The sequence below is a fragment of the Stegodyphus dumicola genome, chromosome 2 (assembly GCF_044657685.1).
Source record: "Stegodyphus dumicola isolate Sdum_Otavi_A_Nest chromosome 2, ASM4465768v1".
NCBI lineage: Eukaryota > Metazoa > Arthropoda > Arachnida > Araneae > Eresidae > Stegodyphus > Stegodyphus dumicola.
In genome coordinates, this window is record NC_140769.1 from 232,547,228 (window position 1) to 232,575,213 (window position 27,986).

Here is a 27,986-nt window from a genome sequence, read left to right on the forward strand (position 1 = left end):
ATAGAAAACACTAAGGCAAGAGTGTTTCGAATACCCTCGCTTTCGAACTCGGGATTTTGTACACTTAGTGCCTCCGAGGCTTATCGAGAAGTCAGCAGCGTTTTGTGGGAGTGCCACCTTCAAGAACACTTGGTTTTTTTTTCTTCTTTTGCTGCTTCATTCCTCAACGAAGGTAAGAATACTTCTGCGTTTTTCTGAATATTTTCAATTTTGTAAAGTAAAATTTTTGCTTTGGTTCGTGATTTTTCTACCATATTAGCGTGGAGTACTACTGATATTTTTTTAACCTCAGCCGTCTTTGAAAACTTCGAACTTTTTTGCTGTAGATATTTAGAGTTGAGATTATTTTCCATGGAGTTTAAAATTTATCTGACCAGAGAAATTTAAGCGAAGAATATTTGAGAAAAGGAACTGAATAAAATATAGCCTAACTAAATAAATGATTTTTTTTTTTTTTTTTTTTTTTTTTTGTCAATTATGAGAAAATAAATTTTATTTAAGGAATTTTTTTAAAGGAATTGTTTTGGAATATTTTCTGGGATTTAATTATTTTTCTCTAGCATTATTTCCATAAATTTCTGCTGCACTTTCCTCAACAGACCAGACTTACAAAAATAAGTACTTAAACCCTCTCAGAGTTATGGACGGAAAATTCCGTACAGAAGACTGGCTTCTTTATTCATTACACGTGAAAGTTTCTCCCAACTTTTTTATGTATCCGATTTCGGTTTGGATGTATATTGGAAGAAAAGGAATCAAGGTACAATGTGAGACAGCCATTTTTCAATTAAAATCAAGGAGATATTACTTATTCATGACATTTTCAGGAACTTTGAAATTTCAGGGCTAAACCCGTGACGCTCGGAGGATATCGAAAAGAATAAACTAAAGAATCAGAATTGTACTGAGAAATTTATGTTTTCAAATAGTAACGCTGATTGAAGACTGTTTAGCTTTTCCTGTTGTAACTGTATTTTATGTTGGATAGTTAGTTGGTACTAAAGTCAATATTCACTAATTGTATGACTCGCTGATATTATCACGGAATTAGTCTGCATTTATCCAAATGTGCTCCTGATAAGGAAAAGGAATTAATAAACTTTTGATTTATTAAATGAAATAAGTTTCCAAATTCAGAGGTATATTTTTTATAGCAGTAAAGATTTCATTATTGAAAGATAAATGTTGTCAAGAATTATGAATGAGATTATGCTGCAAGAGACTAGAGAAGGAACATTTCGTTATCTCCATATACTTGCCACAGGAAAAGATGAAAAAAATATTCGAAGGAAAAAAATTGTGGAGAGCGAGGTGGTTTCGAAAAAAATTTCATATTTTTATTTTACAAAGTATTTTTAAGGAAATAAAATCAGCACAAATGCTCATACAAACCCACATCAGAGTAAAATTAATCATTTAGGTTTTCCTGAGCGATTTGAGCTTAAACTGAGGATGTGAAGTGCAACATGTAACAAGGAAGGAAAAGAGAGAGCTAATTTGGCGATCGGATAGCGCGGTATCGCCAAAAGTATTATTCACGAAAATTTCCGATGTTTAATTTTCCAATTTCTTGGATTTGAAAATTAATAATTTTAGGAAATAATTAGTAATCAAAGAATGATCGATAATTATTGATCGACAAATTTAAACCGTGTTTCACTCTGATAAACGTTTCTAATCTATTTCAAATTTAAATAGGATTTTTTCTTTATCTAATGCTGATGTTTACTCTGTCAATTTATTTTTGTTATAGTTTAGAGCAGATGTAAAAGTTTTCTGTATCCTAAGGTGTTATTTTTAAAGCTTTTTTTTTTTAATTTCTTAAAATGCAAAAATCAGCTGTTATTTGATGCAGCAGGTTAAAAGTACTTTTTAAATAAATTTTAATTAAATAAATGTGCTATTTTTAATACATTAATTATTAATTTACTAAAAGTTAGTGACTTTCTTAATATTGGTTAACTTTAGTAGAAATTTTAAATAGTCCTTATTGTCTTGTTTAGACTTTTCTTTGTAATATTTTTTTTCATCATTTAATAGTAATGAAATATCGAAAATACTTTCTTTAAATTATTATTAAATGATCATGAAAATACTATCAAAAGAAAAACTATAAATAGTACTTTTTAGACAATATATTGTAAAGAATTTTACCTTGACATAAAATAAATACTATGAATATAAATTCTAGAAGATATTTTTAAAACAGAACGCCAAATATCCGGTCTTCGTTATCTGCAATGCCTGTTCATGTTAATTTATTTATCTTATCTAAAATTTTCTTGTTTAAAATTATGTTAAAATATATGACTACAGTGTTTTTAAAAAATGGTTTAATTAATTTAAAACACAAAGTAACCCACATTAATAATTTGTAATAGTATTATTTTTACAGAAAGAGGTTTTGAATAACAGTCTAATATTTCAAAAAGATTTCGCAATTGAAAGTTTCAAAAATTTTAAATGTAGATAATTATGATTATAATAATAACCTACATATATATATATATATATATATATATATATATATATATATAATATCTGATAAAAATATATCTGATCTTTATATTCCAGTTTCAATATAACATTCTGAAACAGTTACGGCAGATTTAATTGTTAAAACATTGATCCTGAGAAATTCAGGATACACAACATTAACTGTGTATTTTTTACTACATCGTTTGCGCGTGAGATTTTTAATTATTTTGCATTTTGTTTTACAGAAATAAAAAAGAATTACTGCTGTGTTTTAGCGAAAAGAAAAGAAGGTTATGTGTTTAGAGTCTAAAAATTAGTTTAATTCACTTAGTATTAATTTTAATTTTAAATGCATAAAATTCATTTAATTTTTATTCTGAAATAGATTTTTTTTTTTTTTTTTTTTTTTTTTTTTTTTGTTCTTTGAAGTCAAACATGATTTCATCCCTTAATTTTAACAGTACAACATAGTAAAAAGAGCCTTTCACTTTTTTGTACCGAAATTTCAATTTTAATTTTTAAAAATTTATTTTGTAATTTAAATTTTTATCCAAAAATTTATTGAAAACATGCGGGTAGACAAAAAGGTAAAATTCTTTCAATTACTATGAATTAAAATATTTTTAGAATTTTCGTAGAAGTAGTATCCAGACATCCAGACATTTTAAGTTGCACTTAAATGAAAATTACAGTCAAGAAAAATGAATTTAAATATAAATTTTATATAAACTAAAATCCATTTGGAAAGTTTCGATACTTTTGATACTTGATAACACGTTATGAATTATTATTTAGTTCCTTAATCAGCCTTATTTATTAACTAACTAACTTAATTAGTCTGATTAATTTCCATTATAATTTTAAAAACTGCAAATTGCAAATTTTCCAGATATTTTTCATTTTAAATGCATTAAAATTTGTATCAGAAGGAACTGAATTCTTCTGTAAATTAAGTTCATTGCACAAATAGTTTTAAATAATCTGTCAAGTTTCATTTCGCAATCAAAATAATCTTTATGTGAATCATTTAGCGTCTAATGACAGGTTAGACAAATACAATGGGAAGAATAAAAACAATGGGATGAACGTAATCATTTGCAGTTAAATCGTTGCCAAAAGATAAAAAGATAAAACTGCGTCTTGAATAGCTATTTAAAGTACTATATTTTGGAGGATTGGAGTTCTTTCAAGCGGGGGAAGATAGAAACTATTTTAGAAAGAGGTTTTAAAAATAGACTGACTTTGAACCCCCACTTTGGGTGAGACGTTTTGTTAAAAGCGGCACTTTTAGTGATTCATGGTTTGTTGCTGTAGTGATTGATAACATTTAAGGAGGCTAAATATATTCAGGAAGTAGATTCATGAACTATATACGTAATAGTTACTATGTAAAGTAAAAACATTGCTTTCAGTGTTTTATTACTATAAAATATATTTCTTTTAAATATCATCTTCTAGTACTTGTTTTATATTGTTTTCCCCCTTTTATTTATTATACCAACTATTACGCTATTGTGAGTTTCTGAAATATATTTCCATGTTGATCCACAGCGGTCTTAAGTAGTAATTTTGAAGACAAATTTTCGAATTTAGAATAAAGCAGTTGTATCTGCTGGAGACCAAATTGTTATACTATTATATAAAACATATTGCAAAGGAATATAGAATATAAATATTAAATGTCTAAATTTTGATTTGCTCTAAGATGCATTTTGAGAAAATTTAACCGTTTGCCTTTCAAAACAGATCCATGTTTTTATTGGAGATATTTATAAAACCATTGAAAACTGAGAAATAGTTTTTCGTAAATGATAATATTTTCTTACTAACAGGAATTTGCTGCGACCGATTTATTTTACAATAACACGAAGCAATGAAAAGTGTTTAAAGCATTAAAATTAAATCGAATGAAATAAGGATATTTTCGAAATGATGGTAAATTTTATACACAGTAATTTAACATTTACATTTAATTAATATTCAATCTCCAGTGATGCACTTAATTTTCGTATCCTGCTTCATAAATTATATTAGTTTTTTATAACCCATAATTTCTTACATCCGAGTTTCTTATAATAGAATTCGAATGTTTCAAAAGATAGTTTAACGCTAAGAAAGGTAGTGCATAATGTTCATACGTGATAAATGCTATGCTAAGAAACATTTTCGAAACAGAACTTCTTTTTCTTTTAAAGTTATAGTGTAAAATAATATTATAATTCAGTATCGAATTTATTATTAGGCTTCTTTATTAGTTTTTGCCTAATATAAAATGACTTAGTAAGACGAATAGGAAAAGGAAACTTCTTTCATTTCATACTGATTTAATTGTAATGTTAAATATTCAACAGATGCGCTTAATTGATTTAATTGTTCATTTGTTACATTTTTAAGTTACTCGTTTTAACCCTACATTACTCACAAATAAACAATTTGAAGAATAGAAATTGCTGTTAAAAATAAATAATAAATGAAACTTGAAACTTGAATTTTTAATATTATAAATAATTGTTAAACGTTATGTCAGAAGAAACAATTTTTTAAGCAAAACAGAAAAAAGGCTGACATTTTTCTCATGTATAATAATTACTAATTATTAAACTTTCTAACTCTGTTATTTTCGAATCTTTTTCAACAGTTATAGTATGTTGTTTAAGAAAGTAAATATATATTTTCAGTTATAGAATTACAGAATTATTTTAGAATCTAAATTAAGCACTCATATAACGAATTCAACAAAATTCTTTGCATTTAAATCCTGCTTTTATGCAAAGAATCTATCTAGTTTGCTGTCTGTTTCTCTAGATAAGAAAGAAATGCTTAGTTATATATATTAAATTTTCTATCCATTTGAAAATATTTTTTCGCTTTTTTACAAGTTTGAAAGATTCATTTAAAAATTTGAGAAATTTAAAAATGAAATCGCACATATAGATCATTGTATATTTAGACTTTCAAAGAAATTAAAAGTTGCAAAATTAATGCTTAGTTATATCAGGTTGCGTGTAATTTGCGTCTATATTTAAATTGTTTTTGGCAAAATGCATTTTCTAATAAAATGTTAACAGATTTTTTTTTCTGTTAATGCATAAACTTTTGTTTTATCTCGGGAATCCGAAAATGTTGTTTCATTTAATGGAAAAGTATAAAAGAATAATTATAACTGTTAATTTATTTTTGCAGTCCTATTTTGTTTTCAATTTATTTTTATTTCACTTAGATAAAAATAAAGATGTGATGATAAATTTTAAAACAGAAATAAGTATGTAAGTCTTATCATTTTAAATCTATTGAGTATGTAGATCTTGTTATATAGAAATTATTTTCATCTGAAAATTCCTCTTTTTATAGTTTCCTAGTTTATAAATTAGATATTTCTTTTTTTATTCTGCATAATTCGATCGATACGTCGATTTCGTAAACAAAACTTATGGTGGAATTACAATTTTAACAATGATAGAAGTTTAAAGACACAAGTGGCTTTCAATCAAACTGGTTATCAGTTAGCAGATGACCTAGACCTTGTTCGAAAAATGAATGTAATGATTGTACCTCTGTGTCCTTTTGATTACGGTGACTTCTGTGCATACTTTGACGAGAAAACTGATTAGTGCCGTTGCTTATGAAACTATTGAGAGAAGATATCCTAGTAACCTCAGGATCCATGTTTACACCAATGGATCCATTATTGAGTGAGGTATTGTAGGTGGTGCAGGAATCGATTGTAACCATTTTGCATTCTAGAAGGTACACTATAAGGTAATAAACTGGAAGCAATACCACCAGTTTTGATGGTAACGTTGAGGCTATATTTATTGCTTTGAATCAATTAAGCGCTCGGAAAAGTAATTTTCCTCGGGCTGTTATTTTGTACAAAAGAAAAGCCACTTTGCCGACTATCTCCAACAATAAATTTTATACTTTCGAACGAATTTACGAATGTGGGAATATTCTCAACACTCAATTGTCTTGCAGTGGATAATAACTAATAACCATATGACCTTAAATTCTGTGAAAAGTCCTAATTAAATTACAATTTAAGAGGAGGTTTGCCTCCTACCTAATGAAACTAATTTTCGTCTTTTCACTGGGCACAATTGCTTGAATTCCCGTTTTTTTTAATTCGATTTAAGAACTCTTCTGTCTGTACTTTTTGTAACTCTAGTAACTGTAGTCCATAGATAAGGAGCATAGTGACGAGTGCACTGCACTATTGTCTTTTAATTCAATTGTTCATAGGTACTGAGAAGCAAGATCAAGGCTAATGGCTTAGTAGCCAAATGTGTTGCATTTGTATAAATAAATAAATAAAAATTTTAGCAATTCAATTTAAACTTCAGCCGCAGTGACATTAACGTAATTTAATATACTAAATATTTTAAATATTTGATGTATACGAAGTACATCAATATATAGCGTAATTCTGGAGCTAATTTTGTTAAGCAAATATTAACAAAGAATTATTTCATTATACTGGTCTGTCTGCATATATGTTTCAGCAGTTTTTGAATTCTACACAATTTATTATAATATGCCTTTGAACCTCAAATCATTTAATAGCCTTTTGTATGAAAAACTATTGAACTCTTTTAGCTTTGCTTTATATTTAATTTCTGTGATGCGCGAATATGGCTTACATTTAAAGATGATTTCTTTTAGATATGAAGAAAGTATTAATTTTGCTAAATTGATTGATATCTGACTTCAGTGAAAAATAAATTCATGATGAAAATTTTAAAAACACACCTATGTTTATAAAGAACGTACAAATATAATTTATTAAAATTAATAAATCACATAATTACAGCTGTTGAATCTTGAGATTCGTTTATTCAGTTAATATGGTAAAAAAATCTTAGAATCAATTCAAACGTTTTACAAATTTCCAGGATCATTTTAAGGCTAAAGTAAATCTAAGTATAATATAAGTATAGTTTTAAATCTAAGTATAGAAGAGGAGAAGGTTATTTAGTAAATCATACAGATAAACGTTAATATTTTGTTTGTTTAAATGCAGCACTGAATTCGTTTCACAAAATTTTGAATACATATTGTTGATCCAGCTCCAGAGAAATTTGTCGTATTCCTTTTTAACTAAAGCTTTTGTTAGATGACAATTAAAATATAATTACCAAAATTTTAAGTAAAACTTTCTAATGAATTTCCAAGTTAAGCTTCGAAATATTTCGGTGACAAAAAAGGCTCAACTGACGAAAAAGACATCTTATATGATTTTCATTTGTTATGTGTGGTACATTTAACCTTTTTTGCAATCTCTCGCACAGTTGTAAGTAAATTCGATTCAAATCTGGCTTTAATTTTGTCATCATCAGCTTCAGAAGGTCGGCCAGAACGTTGGTCATCTTCAAGTGAAAAATCTCCAGAATGAAATTTTATAAACCAATGCGTTCTGTTAAGCAAGCAACACCATAAACTTGTTATATCTCTTGGTGAACTCAGCCGCTTTATTGTCTTTCTGAAAATAGAAAGTAAAATAAATCGAAATTGTTTATTTTTGCCCCTCATGTTAAAATTAACCATAAACTAATAGTTTAAACAAAAATACACAACATTTGTTTCAATATCAAGCTAAAGCTGTCAAATGGCAAATATCAAAAGAAAAAATTCCTGTCAATCTTATTCACAGAATCTTACAGAAACAGCATTTTAGAAAACAATAGCAAGCCTCTGTGTTGGCATGCAATACCAAATTTGCAATAGTTAAAAATGAAAAATGTAGTTTAAGAAACTTTTATACAATTATCAGACCACGAGTTTAAAGTAATAAGACTTATGAGAATATAAATAACATATTTTTAGACTTTGAAGACATGTAAATTACTTGTATGAAAATTATTTCGATATACGAGATATAAAGGCCTTAATAAATTACAAAAATGCACCACTGAAGGCATTTCAGGAGGAAAAAAATCAATCTCGAATTTTTCGAATTTATTTGCTAACTGACCCCAAAGGCAAACTGAATATGGAGTAAAAAAACTGGCTATTTTGGAAACAAATATTCCGGATATGAAATTAAACAGCCTAAATATTATACTGAGCAACGCGTTTTCACAATAATCCGCATATAAATACTTATAATTTAATTTCTTAACACCAGCAGTCTTTTTATAAACTGAAATTGTGTTTTTAGTTATGTACAAAAGCAAATAATTTGGTCAATCTGTGTGGTATCTAAATGTGATCTCCGACTTTAATACCAAATAGCTCTGTCAGTTTTAATCGTACGAGAATCAAATTGTTTTGTGTTTTATTTTTTATAATGAGTTCAAAATTTTCCTAAATATAAGCATAGGGACCATAGGAACGAATAAAAAGTTAGTGAATCTCTAAATTTAAATTTAATTATCTCTAAATTAAAAAAACATGAATACTAAATTTAATAAAATGTTTTTGTAATTGGAAGTATACAACTACAACCAACGGTTTCGAAAAGAAAAGGAAGAAAAGTATTTGTAGACTCGTAATAAATATTCGATATTTCCATTGATTAAAAAAGTCTCTTTCGTAATACGAGAAATTTTCGTTACTGTCACACAAAGTGTGGACTTGCAAATTATGTTTTTTATTTGAAACCTAAAAAGAAGAAAACTGAGGTTTACCTTCTAATTGCTATGAAATTTGCCTTATAAATATTTCCCAGCTGGGAGTAAACAAATTCTATTTCGTTTAAGTTAACTATTTAGCTATGCTACCTTTATATGATGCAAGAGTAATTAATCCTTTATGTTATCACTGCTTAAAAGCTTTCTCAGGAACTTGTTACTTTGATAATAAAATACAAACAAAAACATCGCTGCTTAATTGGGTGTTACTGGTCAGCTTTTCCATAGCGGAAAAAAATTATTGAATGGTTTAGATTTCCTTCCGATTTATATATTAGATGCAGCTTCTTCGCTTCTCAAGATATTAAAAAAAAATAGCTTTTCTTTCCATTCGTGTAAATTTTGTTTTGTTTTCCTTAGCATATTGCAGCAAAATAACTCATAAACTTCATCACAAAACTACAATCCAAAACTGATCTTCATTACAAAATATAATTATTTACATGAAAATATATTATCTATGCACTTGTAATGATTCTGTTAATTTTCCAATAATACGAATTTTGTGTTCTTAATACGAATTTTGCGAAGGTCTTTGAGTAGAATCTCATGGAACGACTTTATCGTACTTCTTCATAATCTCAAAATCTCACGATCGTTAAGCAAACCACAGTACATTATTATTATTTAATTTAAGTAAAGTTATTTTTAACATGATAAAAAAATACATACATCCATAGCAAATTTCCAGAATACTCGAAATCCTTTCGATTTCATCCCAAGTTATTAATTTAAAAAATTGTCAATCTGTTCATAACAAACTATGAAATTGTCTATTATTCCTAATTCATTTTAAGGTGAGTTCAGGTCTTTTGCTGGGTCATGAAAATAATCTCTTATTCTATTTACAATTATACTTCCATCTATATTATTCTGTCTGCTTCTCTTTCTCTATTTTTCGATCAATCTTATGTATTCATCCAACTATTCGCATAAGTACTTACCTATATAATTTTAAATTATCCTAATGTTCATTAAGTTTGCGCTCTGAAATTTTGTTTATATTCTGCTTACATACTGTTGCCAATTCAAATTGTCAGTAGCATACAGTAGCTTTGTAACGAATATGGTGCGGAATATAAGAAGTTTCTTTTTTCAAGTACGCTTTTTTCTAAAATATTCCTTCATTGGGACATAAAGCTTCATCTATTAATATTTTTAACTTAAAATTTATATTTCGTGTCCATTTAGTTATTTATTTAGCATTTTTTTCCCAATCTGATGAATATTTAATTCATTCCATAAAAAACAAAATATGTTGGTCTTCACATCATTAAGATTTAGAATAAACAAACTGATATGTCGTACATTTAACACAGTTAAGGATTTTAAACACATTATCCTCTATTTATCATAGTTTTATAAAAGAATCATAAGTTAGAATAACTTATGATATCTTTATTTAACAAATTACAGAGTTTGCTTACCTCATATAGAACATTAATCAAATTTAAAAGTCTTCTCAAACATTTAAATTGAAGTGTTGGAAAAAAAAAGAACTTACGAGAGACTCTTAAAACCTATTAGGAAAAAAAAAGAAAAAAAAACAGCTGGAGTATATTCCATGAGGAAAGGTAACATGTCTGAAAAAAAGTAAAGCTGAAATACAGTGTTAGTATAAAATCTTTTTAAGATTTCTTGCATCAAAACATAGGTCATAACATACAATTATTTATAATCCATCTTTTGTAATAACTCTGTAAGCAATTAAAGTCTCCTCATTCACAATATTAAATATGATCATGAAATGAAAGATGATGAAACAAAAAGAAAATCTATTAGATACTCAGGTTTATATAAAATTAGAAATTACAATAGGGCTACTTAATGCATTTTATTGATGTCAGAATAAATCATTAATCATTACTTTACAATCCCTTTTGTATTCGGTATAACGATGTAGTTTTACTTGTTTCTATTCCATGCATAAAAATTTGGCTTTTATTTGGTTTGGTTTGGGTAATTGATTAGTCAGTCGTTCAAGTGTACTCGAGAGCTGATTAAGGTTTGTGTTCTAAATTCATCACAAATTAAACATGTGTCTGAGTAAATATGTTTGTTATTAATAGATTAACCATCATTTCGAAGTCAGCACTATGTATAAGAAAATATATGAATTTTAAAACATGACACCAGTGGAGCAACGAGCATAACTGGCGCCCGGGGCAAAATACCTTTTTGGCGCCCTCTGCGAGCAGCGCCTGGGGCATCATACACCCCCTTGCCAACCCCCTCTCGCTATGCCACTGCATGACACGCATTCACTTTAAAATGAAATCTGAAGTATTTCGATGTAAATCAGATTTACTACGGAAGTTCGAAAACTGTAAGAGCGGCACCTATCGGAGGAAAATACAACAAAAAGATAGGTTGAGTTTATGTGCAATATTCTCCCAATATTTCGAATCGCTTTGTTCTTCTCCTATTGGAAGTTTATAATTTAATATACTTTCATTTTTTAAAAAAATAGTCTATCCTTAAATGAAATAATGAAGCGAAGGAATCAGAAAACGTGCATTTTATTATTTTTTTTTTAAATAAAATTGTATTTTCAGTGTTCCTATACAGAAGTCACTTTTAAACTCTGAATGACATTTTTTATTCAGTCAATGATGCAAGCAAATAACGAAAGGAAACTCATAAAGAATTTAATAATTATTTTGTGTCAAAAACTGTAAAAAAACATTTCTTTGAAGTTGTAAATTCTTATCTATTTCCAGAGAGAATTTGTTTATTCCAGATATTTAAAAATTGAAAAGTGATTAACAAAAATTTGCAGCTATTACAAAAAAAAAAAAAAAAAAAAAAAAAAAAAAAAAACAGTAATTGCTTTAGAATGATACAAAGAGTTTTAAATGCATAACATTTGAAATAACCATTGAGAGTTTACCTAAATTAAAATTGAGTTATGTAATGAAAAGTGATACTCACAGTTCAGACAATCTAAAAGTTCCTGCAAAATTTAGCATTTAATATAATGACATATGCTTTAGTTTTATAAATCTAAAATGATATTTGTGTAGATAAGTATAAGCACATTTATTATTAAATGAGTTCCGTTGGCGCAAAAAATAAATAAAAATATAAATATAAATAAGTTATTTTTATTTAAATGTTTTGACACTACAGAATTAGTTCCCAGTTATACTTCCAAAGTAATACAAATTACATGGTATGGATGCAGATAGATTCTCAAAAGCTGCCACTGAAAATCAAATTATTGATTTTGAAGTAAAGACTTCCTTTGACAGTTTGAAATCGTTGTTGAAAACAGTTGAATCCTTGTTTGAGTTTCACTCTATGGCAAGCAAAATGGAACGACCCAGATTCTAAAGGAAGATTCTCTTATAATTTAATCTCAATTGTAAGTGACAAGTATTTAAATCAAGCTTTAACTAATCATGGACACTTTCCCTTTTATTATAATATGTTTTCGATTAAAAATTGTGCCTGTCCATGTGGCATGAGTAATGCCAATATGAGTAGCACCTGTTGTTTAGATGCTCTTCTGCGGAAAATATTGTTCTAAGATTTATTCCAGATATTGCTAAATTTAATACTCTAAATGATCTATGTAAAAATACAGTGATTAAATTGAAATTGTCAAATTTCATAAAATATGTATCTGTAAATGAAATGAACTTATATATTGATTGTTTTTAAAACTTCCCTGTCTGTTTAAAGGAAAACTAGAATGTTTATGATAATCTGTTATTTTATTTCTTTGTATATGTAAGTAACATATTTTTATGCATGCAAGTAACATGTGTTATATTTTACAAAGTATGTAATAATGTGCTTTTGTTGGTATAGCTGCTAAATCTCATCGGCTCCTAGACTTTAAGTTCATATTTTAGTTGCTTATTCTATTTTAAGTTATTTCAGGTAGTAAGGTGGTAGTTCTACTGCTTAATGGGCCGCCTGATTTAGGCCTTGTTTTAGATCTCAATGTTTCTTTAATTAAATAGCTCGACAAAAATGATAAGTTAATTAAAATAAAAATTATTAGTTAAGACAAAAATGATAATGCCCTGTTAAGCCTCTAATGGCGGTACAGAAAGTTCAACCAGTCATATGGTAGGAATATTTATAGGTAATTTAAAAGAGCATAAATTATCTTTAATTTGCTAAACAATTTGAAACTGTTAAACTCCAAGTAAACTTAAATGTTTTCTTAGGGTATATCTAAGTGAAAGTTAAAGTGCGAAACCACTCAACTTTCATTTCCGTGAAAGCGCTCTTACAGAAGATTCGAGAAAGAAGCAATTCTGTTCTAGAAATAATTTTTGGCTACTGGAGTTTCATCCAACAGCCTTTCCAAAAAAGATTCCACGAGAAAAAAAACTAAAGCAAAAGTCTCACTGTGAAAACAAGAGTAATTCTTGTGCTGCCAGACCCTTCATCCCACGCGTCTTTTTTCCGGGGAAGTCACGTGATACACCCAAGCCACCCACAGCAGCCAATTATAGATCGAGCATTTCCTAATATGGCTCGCGTTTAAAATGGTTCAGAAACATCAGCTTTCTTTCAATCTGCGCTTGATATCCACTTTACTTCTACAGTCACTTTATACCTCACTTCAAAAACGTTTTTTTATCGTTTACTTCCTTAAATTTATTTATAGGTTTTAAGAAAGAGATAGTAGCAAACAATTCATTTAAATGCAATTAGTTGATTTATCAGCATTAACATTTGAAAAACAGAAATAAAACAATTTTCCTTTTTTTTTTTTTTTTGTTTGTTTTTTGTATTAAAAAAATTTCTTTTTTGTTATTAAATATTTATATTAAGCTAATGAGAAAAATACCATAAATAAATTTCTCTCTTTTTTTTCTCCCTTTTAGTTTTGTTCGGAAAGCTAGATTTAAGTTTATATTTTTTTGCAGAAGAGTCGGTTAAAATCTTCAGTAATATTATTTTATAGGGAAAAGCATCTTTAATTTACAGAACAGAAGTTTTTAATTTATATGCGTTTAAAAAGCAAACTGATTAATTTTGGCATTTAAAACACAACTATTCTTACAGCCAAGATTTTCTTCATACACTGAAATTTAGCTAAGCGAGTTTTTAAAAGTAAATTACGTTTAAAATTTATTTAAATTTTTTAAACATAAAACTATAAAATTATATTTTTTGTAAATTAAAATAACAGAGTAGTCGATATAACGTATATGTGTTATATTTTATTTTACATTAACGAGTAAAAAATGACTTAATGTGGTAAAAATCAGTTAAAAATACTATCAAAATCAAGTTCTTATTTCTTCTTTTAATACATTTTAAATAAAAAGGAAATTAAATATCAGAAAATATCATACAATATTTTGCCTTTAGTATAGCTATGTGATAAATAGGACTAGAATAATAAAATTTAAGGTTCAAAATGCAATATTTGAATTTTTAATTCATTAAGTCTGAAACATACTAAGCACATTTTAAGCTATCATGCAAGCATAAGTTGAAGTAATAAAGCTATTTTATGTAATTTTCTACATATTCTTAAGATTAAAGTAAATTATTTGAGGAAAAAAAATATGTTCTAGGAGGGGTTAAATGTCATACAAAATTATTAAGAATGTAATTAACGCCTGCAGTAATACAGAATATAATCCAGAAAAAAAAAAAAAAAAAAAAACATTTCCTTCAATTTTTTATCCTACATAGTATTAAAATGTTTCATATTTTTCATAAAAGTTTTATTCTTCTGGGTATTTTAAAAGGTAATTCTTTCAGATACTTTAAATGCTCCTAGAACATGTGAATAAATCTAAAATATCGATATATTGCGATAAACAACACAAATTTAAAAAATACACATCTTTCATGTATATGCAGTATTTTAAAATAAATTTTTGAAGTAATATAAACCACAGATTCAGTCAGTGTTTTCACTTTCAGTCCTCAGTATCCCTACATATACAAGGCGAGGGTATATTTCTGATACACGTCAATTTCAAAAGTTAATTTCTGAGCGAATTTTTAATATGATACGGAGAACAAATTACTTTACAGCATTTCATGCCTTATTGAACATTCATCAATTGTAATATGGGTCTGAAAAGAAAAGAAAATAATTAAAAATGTTTGAAATAAATGAATTATTGTTATTTTAATGAACTTCGTGCGACAGAGTGAATACGATTAGTGCAATAACAATTCCTTAACATTTTCGCAATGTTTACACAACAGCAAGTTTATGTCAAGCGATTATATATAAGATATTATACTAATCTCCTGCTTTATCAGTATTTCTCAGCAACATTTTGAGCCAAATATTATTTTATATTGTAAAATACATTCCTTATATCGTACATTATATTAACTGCAAAACCTTATTTCTACTGCTTAAATTGAAAAAGAAAACAAAAAAAATCAAATTTGGATCTTAACATTATCTAGTCATGTACAGACTGCAATCCTCTACATCAGTTTTTTTTTTATATTTTTTTAGTTTCGATGTTTTTATCTTAAAAAATTATTAATGATAAACCTTTTTTTTTTTTTTTTTTGCGATCCTAAAATTATCAATAGCAAATTTCTTCTCGGAACACTTACTAGCCATTATATCGAGCCTGCATTTAGAGTAAGTGAAAGTTGCCCTTTTCTGTTTCAGAGTTCATTAATTTTTATAAATTGAAGTGAGGTCACTTATTTTCTTCTATTTGCATCTAAAGAATAAAAACAGGGAAACTTTTTGTTTTTATTTTTCAGAAAACTGGAAATGATTAGTTTCTATGTTTTATAATTCAATATTATTTCCTATATCACTTTAAGTAAGCAAAATTTACAAGAATGCTTGCACTCTCATAGGTCAGTTATTGTGTTCGCATACTTGTAGATACTGAAAACACTGTTAAATCAATTTTAGGAATGATTAAAATCTATTAATTATGCCTAAACTCAGAATTTGCAAATTCCTACCGAAAAGCTTTAAGAAATTAATAAAGGACTCTGTTAAACAGAAGTTGTTACTTTAAACTTGCAAAGAGTATAATTATTTCTTTCAACATGTGGTACATTTGTATGTAGAAAATGAGCCACAGAGAAAGTTAATGATTAAAATAGGTTCCGAAAATTCTTCGCACATTTATTACTTTGCTGAAAAACATATATCCCGTTTTCTATATTCAAAACGAATATTAGTTTGCTAAAATATGTTAATTATTTATTAATTCAAGGGATGCATAAACTATTTTAGAAAATCAGTTTTTATTTGAGTTTTGTAGTTATTTTTAGCTTATAATTTTTTAAGCAAAATCAAAAATAGCCTTATAAAATCAATAATTTAGGCTTAGCAAATGATTCTAGTTAATGTAATGATTATTATGTGTCAATTAAATTTAGTAATACGGAGGAAGGTTTATTTTTAGTCCAAAGAGATTTGAATCTCGAAGGACTATTAGTTTCGTTTTGGCATTTTGCGTCGGACTCATAAATGTCGGTTCACTTTTCAAACTGTTGCCACAAAATGTTAGTCCTGCATTATATTTGAAGAAATTAAATAATGAAAAATCTGCATAAATGTATGTATATTTCTCGTATTGTGATAAAACAACGGTCCATAGAGTCATCGAATTTTGAATAAAGTAATCCTCCAACGAATATGAGCATGTGGAAGACCAAATTTGAAATTTGAAATTTGTTTTATGATCGATTTCCTATTTTTTAAAACTTTGACGAATTTTTGATTAACAAACTCAAGGATTTCAAAGCGAGCAATGGCAACGTTGTGCAGAAAAAACATTTTTATCTCCAGCGCGTGAGTCTCTGTATCGGAAATTCTAAAGATAGGCTCGTTTTAAAACTATTTTGCGATATTGCTGTTGCACTGGATCTTATGGTTTAAGTGCGAGGAACATGATATTTAATAAAGAAAGGTAACACACAAAATGTTAAAAAACGCCCCTTTGGACGTAATTTAAAATCTGAAACATTTCAGATTTTTTTTTATTTTATTTATTTGTTTATTTATTTAATTTTTTGACTAGTTTGTAATTTTAGATTATGGATGGCGCTGAAAAACAGAGATCATGGTACGTTACGAATCTGTAACACATTATAACCTTTTAGTTCATTAGAAACATTTGTAATATTCCTGTTAGAAAAATAGTTGGGATTTAAAAGCTTTTCTTTAATGAGCTAAATCGTTTTGCTAAATAGTATATGTTATCTCTTTGTTAGCTTTTGTTCAAAATATAATTTATGCAGCAGTTTAATTAATTGTAAAATATTTAAATAAATTTTATTTGATATTTTACATAATTTGATGGGATCTTATTTTATAGAATTTGATGGGTTATAATAATTACTTTCAAAGTTAAGAGCAACAAAATTCCAATTCTATAAAAACAGAATATGCAATATATTATTATTCAAAGAAAGAGAAAAATACAGTAGAACCTCTGTTATCTGGACCTTTATCAAATACGGTTTCCGAATAGCAATCAGTTTAATAAACAAATAGAAATCAATTTAAAGAAATCATTGAAGAAATGTAGTAGCATTAGAAAGTGCACCGTAAAAATCAGTAACATTCGCGAATTCTATTATTAGAGATTCATCTTTTAGCCTTTCTCATCACTGATAAATCTTTTAACGATATTTCTATTGTCCCATATGTTATTATAAGTATACAAGAAAGGATACTGGAATGAAGATAAAAAAGGTAAAGATCGAGATTGACTTTTGTTTTGTAGTTATGCTACTGATAGTGGATAACACTCTTGCTTTTAATCAGGAAGTGTATTAGGCCCAGTCTCTTCCAGAAAATTACTGGAAATTCTCTGCCAGTCCATTAATGTCATTTATATCACACCGCCGATGAATGAAAGCATACTTGAAGCAATAAACTAATTTCACAAGGAAAGAGAACTCATTTTTCTATATTTTAAACAATGAAAATTATATTCAAACAGCATTGATGCATGTATGGTTAAAAATACGATTTACATATGGCCTCAAGTCTGGAAATTTGTGAAGGAAATCCAATCACTTGTTTTTTTGGTTAAAATGTGGAAAAAAGAGGAAAAAGACGAAAACAAAAATAAAATCCAGATGTCAACTGACAATTAATTTGCAATCAATAAAAGATTAAAAGTCGCGAAGGCATCTCTTAAAATAGCATTTCGAAGTGGATAAACAGAGGGAAAAAATTTTAAGTTTTCAATCTTTGAGTATCAAAAACATTTTTGCACCGTAGAACTGGAGATTCAGTGTTCGTTCAACCGTAGAATTGGAGGTACATCACCACAGAAGTTTCAATGATAAGAGGGGTACTGAGGATGAAGGTGAAAGCGAAACATATGTGAAAATTAGACATGCGGAAGGAGATGAAACTTGAGCAAAGTTCTACAGTTTTACAGATTTATACTAGTGCTTCTGCTGTAGACCTTTTGTTGATCAAAACCAGGCGTTCTCGAACGCGGCTCATAGATTAATAAGACAATAAATACAACCTTATTTACGTATTTACTCAAACTTGAAAAAGATAATGACTCATAAAAGAAGTAAAAAAAGAAATTGAACTTTTTTTTTTTTTTTTTTTTTTTTATATTGTTCCTTATTTGTTTATTTACAATTCGTTAGGTTAGACTGAAGTTTTTTATGACTTATACTCTTTTCCACTATTCGAGGTCTGTTTTCTATTAGGTGGTTATAGTTACCTCTGACAATCGAGATTCTACTAAAGTATTTTAATATGTTCTGTCTGAAAAGTAATGTTCTGCGTACAGCGCTTCAAGTTGTGAGAATTTATATTCATTACAGATTTCAAATTTTATTACAGAGAATTTTATTACAGATTTCAAAGTTGTAGAAGCAAGAAATAGAATAAAGAAGATTTATCGTAATAATTCACCGGGAAAACCCAAGCGCAATATTTAGGCATTATCGAATAATGAAAATTAATTATAAAAGAGATTAACGGAAAATTCTTATTTTCATAGACTCACCGAAATTCAATCTCCTCTGGATTTATTTGTCTTGATTATGAACACTAACAAGAAGTAAACATTATCTTAAATATACTTGTTTTAAATATGTGTTAAAAATTTTTTCATTGCATAAACATTTTGTGATGTGTTATTTTTATGTATATATATTAGTCTCTAATTTATTCTTATTATTTTAAATATACTTTTATATAATCAGATAAGTTTTCTACTGCTTTCTCTGATAAAAATTATAATTTTTACGGAACGCAGAAAATATTCTTTCTTTTGTGTCTTTAATGACAAACTAACGATTCTTGCCCGAGTTTAAGTAATTGCAAATGCTTATAAAAATGTCCCATTCGTTGCATTATAGATTAAATGTGTTGGCTATGTTAATAAAAAATTGAAGATTTAAATTTAAAAAAAAATACGTTCAGTACTTTTATTTTAAATAGCTCAATTTGTAAAACGATCAAAAATTGGTAAAATCTGGGAAGTAAATTAGGGATTTTAAGCTTTGCCGAAAGGCAATATACTGAGACATGACTACTCGTGAGAGTGTGCGAAAGATAGATTAAAAATCTTCTATTCAGGCAACACTCGGGGAACCGTAAGAATGATAAATGCATAATAATATAACGTAATGAAGCATTAAGTAACGTAATATAAAGTAACCATGTAACGTAAAGTTCATGGAAATTGCTGAAACATTCCACTACAGACGTTTCTAATATCAAAATTAATCGGTTAAAAAGCAAATGTTAAGCTTAAAAACTTTTCCATTAACGGTATAGAATAAAAGAATGCTTCGTGACTCAGCTTACAGAAACGACTTTGAATGACGTTTCTGGGTCGTTCTGTCGTAAAGAGAGAAATTAAGCACGTTCGTGGTGGCAGCGGGGGAGCCAAAGAGAATCGTTTACGCGCTGTCTAGAACGACATGTTGCTGATATTTACGGCTCAAAAGCCACGGCGTTCGAAACACGCGATTGAGTATGGGGCAAGAAAAAAAATTGAGTGGTACAAAAATAAACTTGGCTCCAAACCACATACGTTTTCGATGAATCAGCCTCCCACCCTTAAAAAATATTCCTTCTCTTTCTCACATTTAAAGTAGTGTTTGTCTTTGCAGGTGAAAGATGCCTTTCACACCCGTAGAACAGGCTAAATGCCCCAAATGCGGAAAATCCGTCTATGCTGCAGAGGAAATGTTGGCTGCTGGAGCCAAATGGCACAAAACTTGCTTTAAGTGCGGTAAGTATGACCATGAAAATATATATTATCAAATGCTAATACCGATGAAAAAAAGCTTCTGTTATCCAAAATAAAGGGGCAACTTAGGTTCGGATACTCAGTTTTTATATTTAAATAATGATTATTTTGATAAAACTGTCTTTCCCCCTATAACCCTGCATTCATTATTTTAATTACACAGAAAATTGTTTTCAGAGTAATTTCATTTTTGAGCAAAGAAAAGTAACAAAATGTGTAATTCTGGTAAAAAAAATAAGCGCAAGTATTTATTGAGCTTTTTACATAGTAATTCACAGCTAATGCTCTTGCGTTTTTGGTTTCTTACTCCATTGATATAAATTTCTTCTTTAATTTAATTTAATAATCTTTAATTAATTATTTTCTTTAATTGTGAGCACAATCAGCATAACACAACAGCATTTTAAGTGGATTTTAAACATCATTAGAGAAATATAAAATTAAAAAAAAAAAACAAAAAAAACGGGAACTTATTTTATTCTGGCCCACAGACTGAAACAGACTGCATAAGAAAACAAGTCTAGTAAGAAGGATACGTAAATACAAGAATAATAATGCTCTTACACATCTACAAATTAAATTATCGAGCAAGATATACAAGATAAAAGAGAAGGCAAAATTTCATTTATTAAGCCTTATCTTATTTTCGGTTATTTCCTTTGAATCTTGAACGACATCTGCCTAACTAAATTATAACAAGTTCGGATAATCCAGCATTCCGATACTTAGTTTTCGGATAACAGGCAATTACTCTAACGCACTTTTAAGAATTGAATCCAAAGTGGTAATAAAACTTACTCAAAGCTGTTTAGGAGAAAACACATAAAAGTTCGAAAGAATTATTTTTTCTGTTCGTGTCAAATACGTAAGAATGAAGTATCTATAATCACTTTATCTAAAATATATTGTGTAAAAATTATTTTGTACAGTTTTGTCAATTAATCAAAATACTTTATTGCTTTTTGAAAAGAAAAGATTTATTTCAGTCAATCCCGAAATACGTAAAATTTTACCTAATTTTATATTTCATATACTTTGTTACTTCTTTTCTATTTGATTATGAATCTTATCTTGTACATGGTATTATTTGGCTACAACATATTTTAACAGCGCAAGTTCTCGGGGATTATATGAAAGATAAGAAGATTCAGAAGTACTTTTAGTTCGGTACTTGCCACCGAATAATGATCTTTAATCGGTTACCACTTTCTATTTATTTGCCAATGCAAAATACCTTGAAACTATATATCTAAATTTAAACTTAAATTATTTTTATTTTATTTCTGCTATGCAAAGATTAGAATTAGTGAATTATTTTTACATGCTTTCATGTCGTCTGTGTTTTAAATTTTTAAATTTCAAATACATATCTTTCGTTAAACAGTGATGATTAATGAACGAAACAATAAACTATTCTCCTTTAAAAAATATTTGACAGATAAAAATGAGGATATTTTTTTTAAGTCTTTTTATTATGTACTTTATTTCTGTAAATTTATGTATCAAAGTAGAGTAAAAATTACTTCATCGAATTAAATAATTAATCTTTTTCCTCGGCACTTTAGTAGTACTTAATAAATATCATGTTATGTAACTTATTATGTATGAATATGAGCATGAGTTAATGAAAAATAAAAATAGGAATTATTTTTCACCGTGCCATGCTGACTGTCTAAGCCGTCTTCGGTAACTTTAGCGTTTATACAATATTAATTGAAGGACATGAATAAGCGCAAATTGCAATTAATCTACCATTAGCTAAAATTGCAAGTCATGGCTCGAACGTGATTGATGAATATAATGCCCCATCTCAGTTGTCTCAGACTGGCAGCCTCCGAAGCAATTTTATGCAGCCTGCGAATACATTTCCCGTAAATTAATTAACATTATTATGACAAGGATTTGAAGAAAGATTTTAAGATTTCAACTATTTGATTTAAGTCCAATTTCACATCACTTTCATTACCGAAAACAAACTTTAGTAACACCCGGGAAAATCTGAAAATGGAGATAATTAATTTAGATAATGCTATAAATCTTGTTCGAAGACTTATATCATTATCTAAATTAATTAAATTTGATTAACCTTTCTTAGTGTTTAGCAAAAGACAGATGCAGCCAGTTGCGAAATTTTGCAATAAGAATAATTTCTTTGTTTGGGAGTATATTTACATGTGAATAGTTTTTTCTGTAGTTAAAAATTAATGAGTCTACGAAAAGAACCAAACAGGCGATGAGTATCCGCAATTAGTGAATGAAAATACATTTCTGTTAATTCCCTTCAAGGTTATTAACTTGATAAAAATCGAAATTTTGTAAGCTGAAATCTGTAGTAAGAAACAAAGAAGTTTATAATTATTTGCGTAAAAATATTTTTTCTCCTGCATTCATCATAGGAAAATGTAATAAAGATATTTATTTATTCTCAAGCTTTCTTCCTCCTGCGAAGTGTTCATATGCTACTTCTTTTAAGTAAGTTATTTAGAGGTTACTTCAATATATTAGAATCATTTCACTAAATGCTAGTCTGAAAATATCGATATTTAGCTGTCAAAACATTTGAGTTACAAGTTTGGTCAATAGAAACTTCTTGCAGACACACACCTTTACATTTCAGTTAAAAAATAAACATAAATTTGAATTTTTTATTTGCAGCTTTTTTATAGGTATCTTTGACAAATATGCAGGAAAATGTTTTTAATTTAGTTAAAAAATTTGGTTTTTAATTTAGTTAAAAATGCATACGATTTTGCTTCGAATCGCTCTGAATGTCCGTTTCACTTTTCAAACTGTTGCCACCAAATATTATCGCCCTGTAATAAATTTAAAGAAATTAAATAATGAAGAATCTGCGTAAATGTGTGTATGTTTCTCGCATTGTGATAAAACAACAGCACCTAGAGCCATGGAATTTTGAACGACGTAATCCTCCTATGAATATCGGCATGTGGAAGCCTAACTTTGGAATTTGTTTTATTATCGATTTCATATTTTGTAAACCTTTAACGAATTTTTGATTAACAAACTCAAGGATTTCAAAGCGAGCAATGGCATCATTGTACATAAAAAAATATTTTTATCTCCAGCGCGTCACGGAAATTCTAAAGATACGCTCAATTTAAAATTATTTTGCGATATTGCTCTTGAACTGAATTTTATGGTTTAAGCGCGAAAAACATGATATTTAATAAATAAAGGTAGCACATAAAATGTTAAAAAACGCCCCTTTGGAAGTAATTTAAAATCTGAAACCTTTCGGATTTTCTTTTTTTTTTTAAATTTTTATTTTACTTTATTTGTCTTATTCCCGCCCTTAATTATTTATTTAGCGTTTCTAATCCCAGAGATTAAATTCATTCATTATTAAAATATATAATTAATAAAAATAAATATTTTTAAAAAATGCTTTATTATATTTAATTAATCAGCTTGTTTAGTATATCAACGCAGTGCTGCTTACATCAAATGAAGCATAATTAAGTCAAAAAAATTCATACGAATTATATAGTTAGAAGTAAACAAAAAAAGGAAATAGATTCGCAAATATTGCCTACAAAGTAACTAATAATATTATGACAAAATTAGGGATTATCGTGAACGAAACGACTATGAGTTTGTGTAATTACTTATTATAAAATTTTTTTCGAGATAAGCAGTGTCACTAATTATTGGCAAACAATATTTGCAAAATGTGCTTAGTTTAAAATATTTGTCAAATAATATTTACAAAATGAGGATAGTATTATTTAATTGTCGAATAAACAAGAGTATAGAAATCGTTAAATGAAAACCTCTTGTGAAATACTTTTTATTTATCTCAAACAAAACATTATCGCACCTAGTTTTTTCAGAAAAAAAGATCAAGAGCTGTATTTTTGTCATTTGTAAATTTATTCATTATATTAAAATCTAGCACAAATTTTTACTCGTTTAATATTTACAGAATAAGATCAATATTATTCAACTGCTTTCGAACAGCATCTGCAAAATAAGTTTAAATTGTGAATAACAGTTACAGGACAAATTTAGGATAAGTTAATTGTTGTAAAGCAGCAGTTGTAAAATAAAATTTAGTTAACTGTCAACCAATAGATGCAGAACATATTTAATGTCATTTAACTGTTGTCAAACTACACTTCTAGATGTCAGTGTCAACTAATTGCTTTCTTACAGTAACTAAACAATAAATTCCATATCAACTAATTATTTTCGAATAGAATTTATATAATGAGTTCAGTTATTTGTCTCATTTGCTGAATAAATTTGCTGAATTTTTGCAGGACTTTGCCATAAGAGGTTAGACAGCACCAACGCAACAGAACACGATGGCCTGTTGTACTGCAAACAGTGCTATGGCCGAAAATTCGGACCCAAGGGTTATGGATTTGGTGGTGGAGCTGGATGTCTGAGCATGGACAAAGGAGAACAGTTTGGAAACACAGAATGTGCCATGAGGTAAGCACCAATTCTGCTTCTTTTTGGCTTTATTTATAATTGAAAATAATGAACTTAAATTTGATCTACCATGTCATATCTTCTGCTGTAAACAGTGATACCATTTGCTCATCAAAATTAAAACTCATGTTTCATTAAATTGTTTCTAAAGTTGCTGTGGCATATACAGTTAATCTTGGTTATTTAGACTTCTTAAAATTTATGGCACTTAACTATTACTATCAAATTTTATCTATTTTTATTTATTTCTTCATTTACTTATCTATTTTACTTGTCATTACATGTTAACCGAAAGACAGTTTCTTACTTCACATGTACACCTGCTAAATTTCTTGCTGTCTACTAACTATACCATAAAATGCAAAAGATGCATTTTCAAAGATGTTAAATTATTGAGAAGTTATGAGAGATTAAGAGCAATTAAGAGGAAATCGTTAAATGCAAGTCTCTTGTGAAATACTTTTTACTTATCTCAAACAAAACATTATTGTACCTAGTTTTTCCAGAAAAATAGATCAAGAGCTGTATTTTTATCATTTGTAAATTTATTCATTATATTAAAAATTTATAGTATAAATATTTTAACCCGAAAATATGAATTATTATATTGTATTTAATATAAAGCAATAGAAGAGGTTTACTTTATGCGAAAACAATATGTACCATAAACGATACATTCTCGCTTAATTAATTGACAGACTAATTTTTGTTTGACTTTAAGTTCCACTCAAATAATCTCAATACATTTCTTTCTCACTCCCTTCCGCATTAAAAGATTGCGGGTTTGTTGCGCTATAATTACCAAAAGTCATACAAATACCCTTACAAAGAATGATTTAAACTTAATGGAAATAGGATCAGCTCTTCTATTTCTTGCAGTGTCGCTTTATTGGAATTAATGTTAAATACTACGTTTTATCAATAGTTAAGATCCGCTGTACTAAAGAACTACTGTTTTATCGGTATTTAAGTATTATCGCAACCACCTTATTAGAAATCGCCAAAGTTTCAGAATACGTCAAACTTTGTTAGCCACGCACAGAACAATTATACAAGCAATCATACGCATGACATATTCAGTTTCCAAGGTCACCTTTCTCATATGTGTTCTTTTTGCTGTATTCCAATAGCATTTATAGATACAGGATGATAATTTTTGTCTTAAACTCGTTTTAAAATTTGTGCTTGAGGAATTCTCCTACAATAGTAGAAACCGAGGTGAAATTTCTGTGAGAATACAGTATTTTACCGTCAAATCGCTAAAGGACCAATGGTTCGAATCCGTTCTCAAAACGATCATTGCAAAATGCCCACCATAACAAAAACAAAACCCGTTTGTAACTATGTTTAATGATTATTTTTTAGAGCAAATACAGGGTGTCCCGTAAATATTGCGGCAAGCTTCTGGGGACGGTAGGGTACATCATAAGGACTAAGAGTTGCATAGGAACCCATGCCCAGAAATGTCAGGGGTAAGTAGTAGCAGAGGTAGAGGATGGGAAAGAAACAAGAGAGTGATTAATTTGAAACATTTATTGGACATGAATACAAATGGTGTACGACAGCTTGACTGTTACAATAGATGCTCGAAGTTTGCACCATCAGACGCCAAACATGCCTGACACCGATGGACTATTGATTGCCGGACATGTTCAAACACACCGGGAGTTTCTTTGATTGTAATAGCTTCATAGCCGAGACTTGCCATGAGATCCATTTCAGACAAAACAGGATCGCGATATAGGGCACTTTTGATGGCTCCCCAGCACAAATACTCCCGTAGTCGCACAAATTTTGATGCAGACGTGGAAACAAACTGATGTATGGTTGATGTCTGTCGGGGAAGACTTCTCGATAAATGCGGGCAGCGGCTCGTCCATTACCCTCAGCTATTCCATACACTAAGTGCATTGTCTACAAGCTCTCCATAGCATTCCATGCTCTTTGTATGGTTCCTACCACTCGAATGAGGCAATCCTCATTTTCCACTAACTCTCTCCTGTACAGCACCCCCTGGCAGTGTACAGTGACGTTTCTGAGCATGAGTTCCTATGCAATTCTTAATCCTTATGATGTGCTCTACCTGCCCCAGAAGTTTGTCGCAACATTTACCACGATTTGATAAAAAAAATTATTAAAATAGGCATAGCTAAAATTTTTTTATACGCAAAGAACTTGTTAAAGAAGTCTATTTTGAATTTTTAACAAGAGCAAGGTGCTAGAGATGCGAAACACAAGATGTTTATCCTTTACGCAACTCGCGCACAACCAGTTCTCAGGAAGTTGCCATTTGGCAAAACATAAGATTTTAAATGCTCGTTTAGAACTTAATAAATTTGTAAAATGCTTAACAAATTCAGCGATTTAAAATAATAAGCACGTTTGTTAATAATATCAAGTTTTTGCTTTTTAATAACATGTATAATGGCATAAGTGACATATTGTGATTAATAAAAAATGTTTCTAACCCATGTACTATATAACTGACGCAGAAATACTTGTTTTTTACATACATTGTATTTTTATGTGATATATGTCACGTTTTAAATGCATTTTTTCTTTTAATTCTAGCAACAAGCCCACTTTGGACCCAACTTATTCTACTTAACTTTCCAGCAAGTTATTTATTCTGTATAGAACTGTTCCGAGTGATCTGCTCTAATACAACAAAAACAGAAACTAAGTGCTTTATAAACAGGAAAATATGCGTTTCTTTTTTAAACTTATTTTTGTCCACTGTTAATTCTAAATATCAAAATCAAGTTAATATCCTGAAGATGGCAACGACAATGTACCTGTTCTCCATTTAGTTTGCTGCCATAATTTAAACGCTTAAAAATATTGGAATATGCTCAATGTTATACGACAGTACCGATTATCTTTGTGTGCTTTTAAAAGAAATACGCAAGATTTACATCCAGGATTACAATGGAAATGTTTTCCCTAAAGCAAAAGAATATGGAATGAAAGTATATTTTTCCGCATTAAAAAGTGTTTGTAAAATGTGATGAAGCAATTTTAGATGAATGTTTCATTAGCTATCTTTCTTTATATAAATGTTCCTAATGTTTTGATAAATTTAGGTTTAAGAAAAGTTGCTGGTAACGGTGCTGTGTATTACAAATCATGTTCATGTTTCAAATAAATTACAATACAGTTTCGAATTTGTTTCGTTTTTTTCCTAACTATTTTTGAATCACAACATATCCAAGGATTTTTTTTA

The 27,986-nt window shown here is 28.5% G+C and overlaps 2 protein-coding genes across 3 annotated transcripts in view; one reads left to right on the plus strand and one right to left on the minus strand.

Annotated features, from left to right (window-relative positions):
- Mlp60A (Muscle LIM protein at 60A) lies at positions 1–27,927 on the plus strand. Its single transcript, XM_035364942.2, has 4 exons — positions 1–172; positions 20,169–20,290; positions 24,589–24,763; positions 27,335–27,927. The coding sequence occupies exons 2-4, from the start codon at positions 20,176–20,178 to the stop codon at positions 27,369–27,371; spliced, it is 327 nt and encodes a 108-aa protein (XP_035220833.1). The 5' UTR covers positions 1–172; positions 20,169–20,175; the 3' UTR covers positions 27,372–27,927.
- Positions 7,271–27,986, minus strand: part of LOC146998900 (histone-lysine N-methyltransferase SETMAR-like) — a 113,816-nt gene continuing 93,100 nt past the window's right edge. Inside the window, exons 1-2 of one of the 2 annotated variants that reach the window (XM_085811894.1) lie at positions 13,467–13,600; positions 7,271–7,954 (exon numbers count right to left, since the gene is read on the minus strand). In XM_085811894.1, the coding sequence (XP_085668020.1) occupies positions 7,714–7,954; positions 13,467–13,507 (282 nt within the window). In that variant the 5' untranslated portion in view covers positions 13,508–13,600 and the 3' untranslated portion in view covers positions 7,271–7,713. Of the gene's footprint in view, positions 7,955–13,466; positions 13,601–27,986 lie in introns of those variants that run through there. The other variant, XR_015039810.1, reaches the window with a different exon arrangement.

Coding starts and splice junctions, on each gene's coding strand:
- Mlp60A (XM_035364942.2), top strand. CDS start 20,176: ATGCCTTTCACACCCGTAGAACAGGCTAAATGCCCCAAATGCGGAAAA. Junction 20,291..24,588: donor CAAAACTTGCTTTAAGTGCG/GTAAGTATGACC, acceptor GAATTTTTGCAG/GACTTTGCCATAAGAGGTTA. Junction 24,764..27,334: donor AACACAGAATGTGCCATGAG/GTAAGCACCAAT, acceptor TTTTAATTCTAG/CAACAAGCCCACTTTGGACC.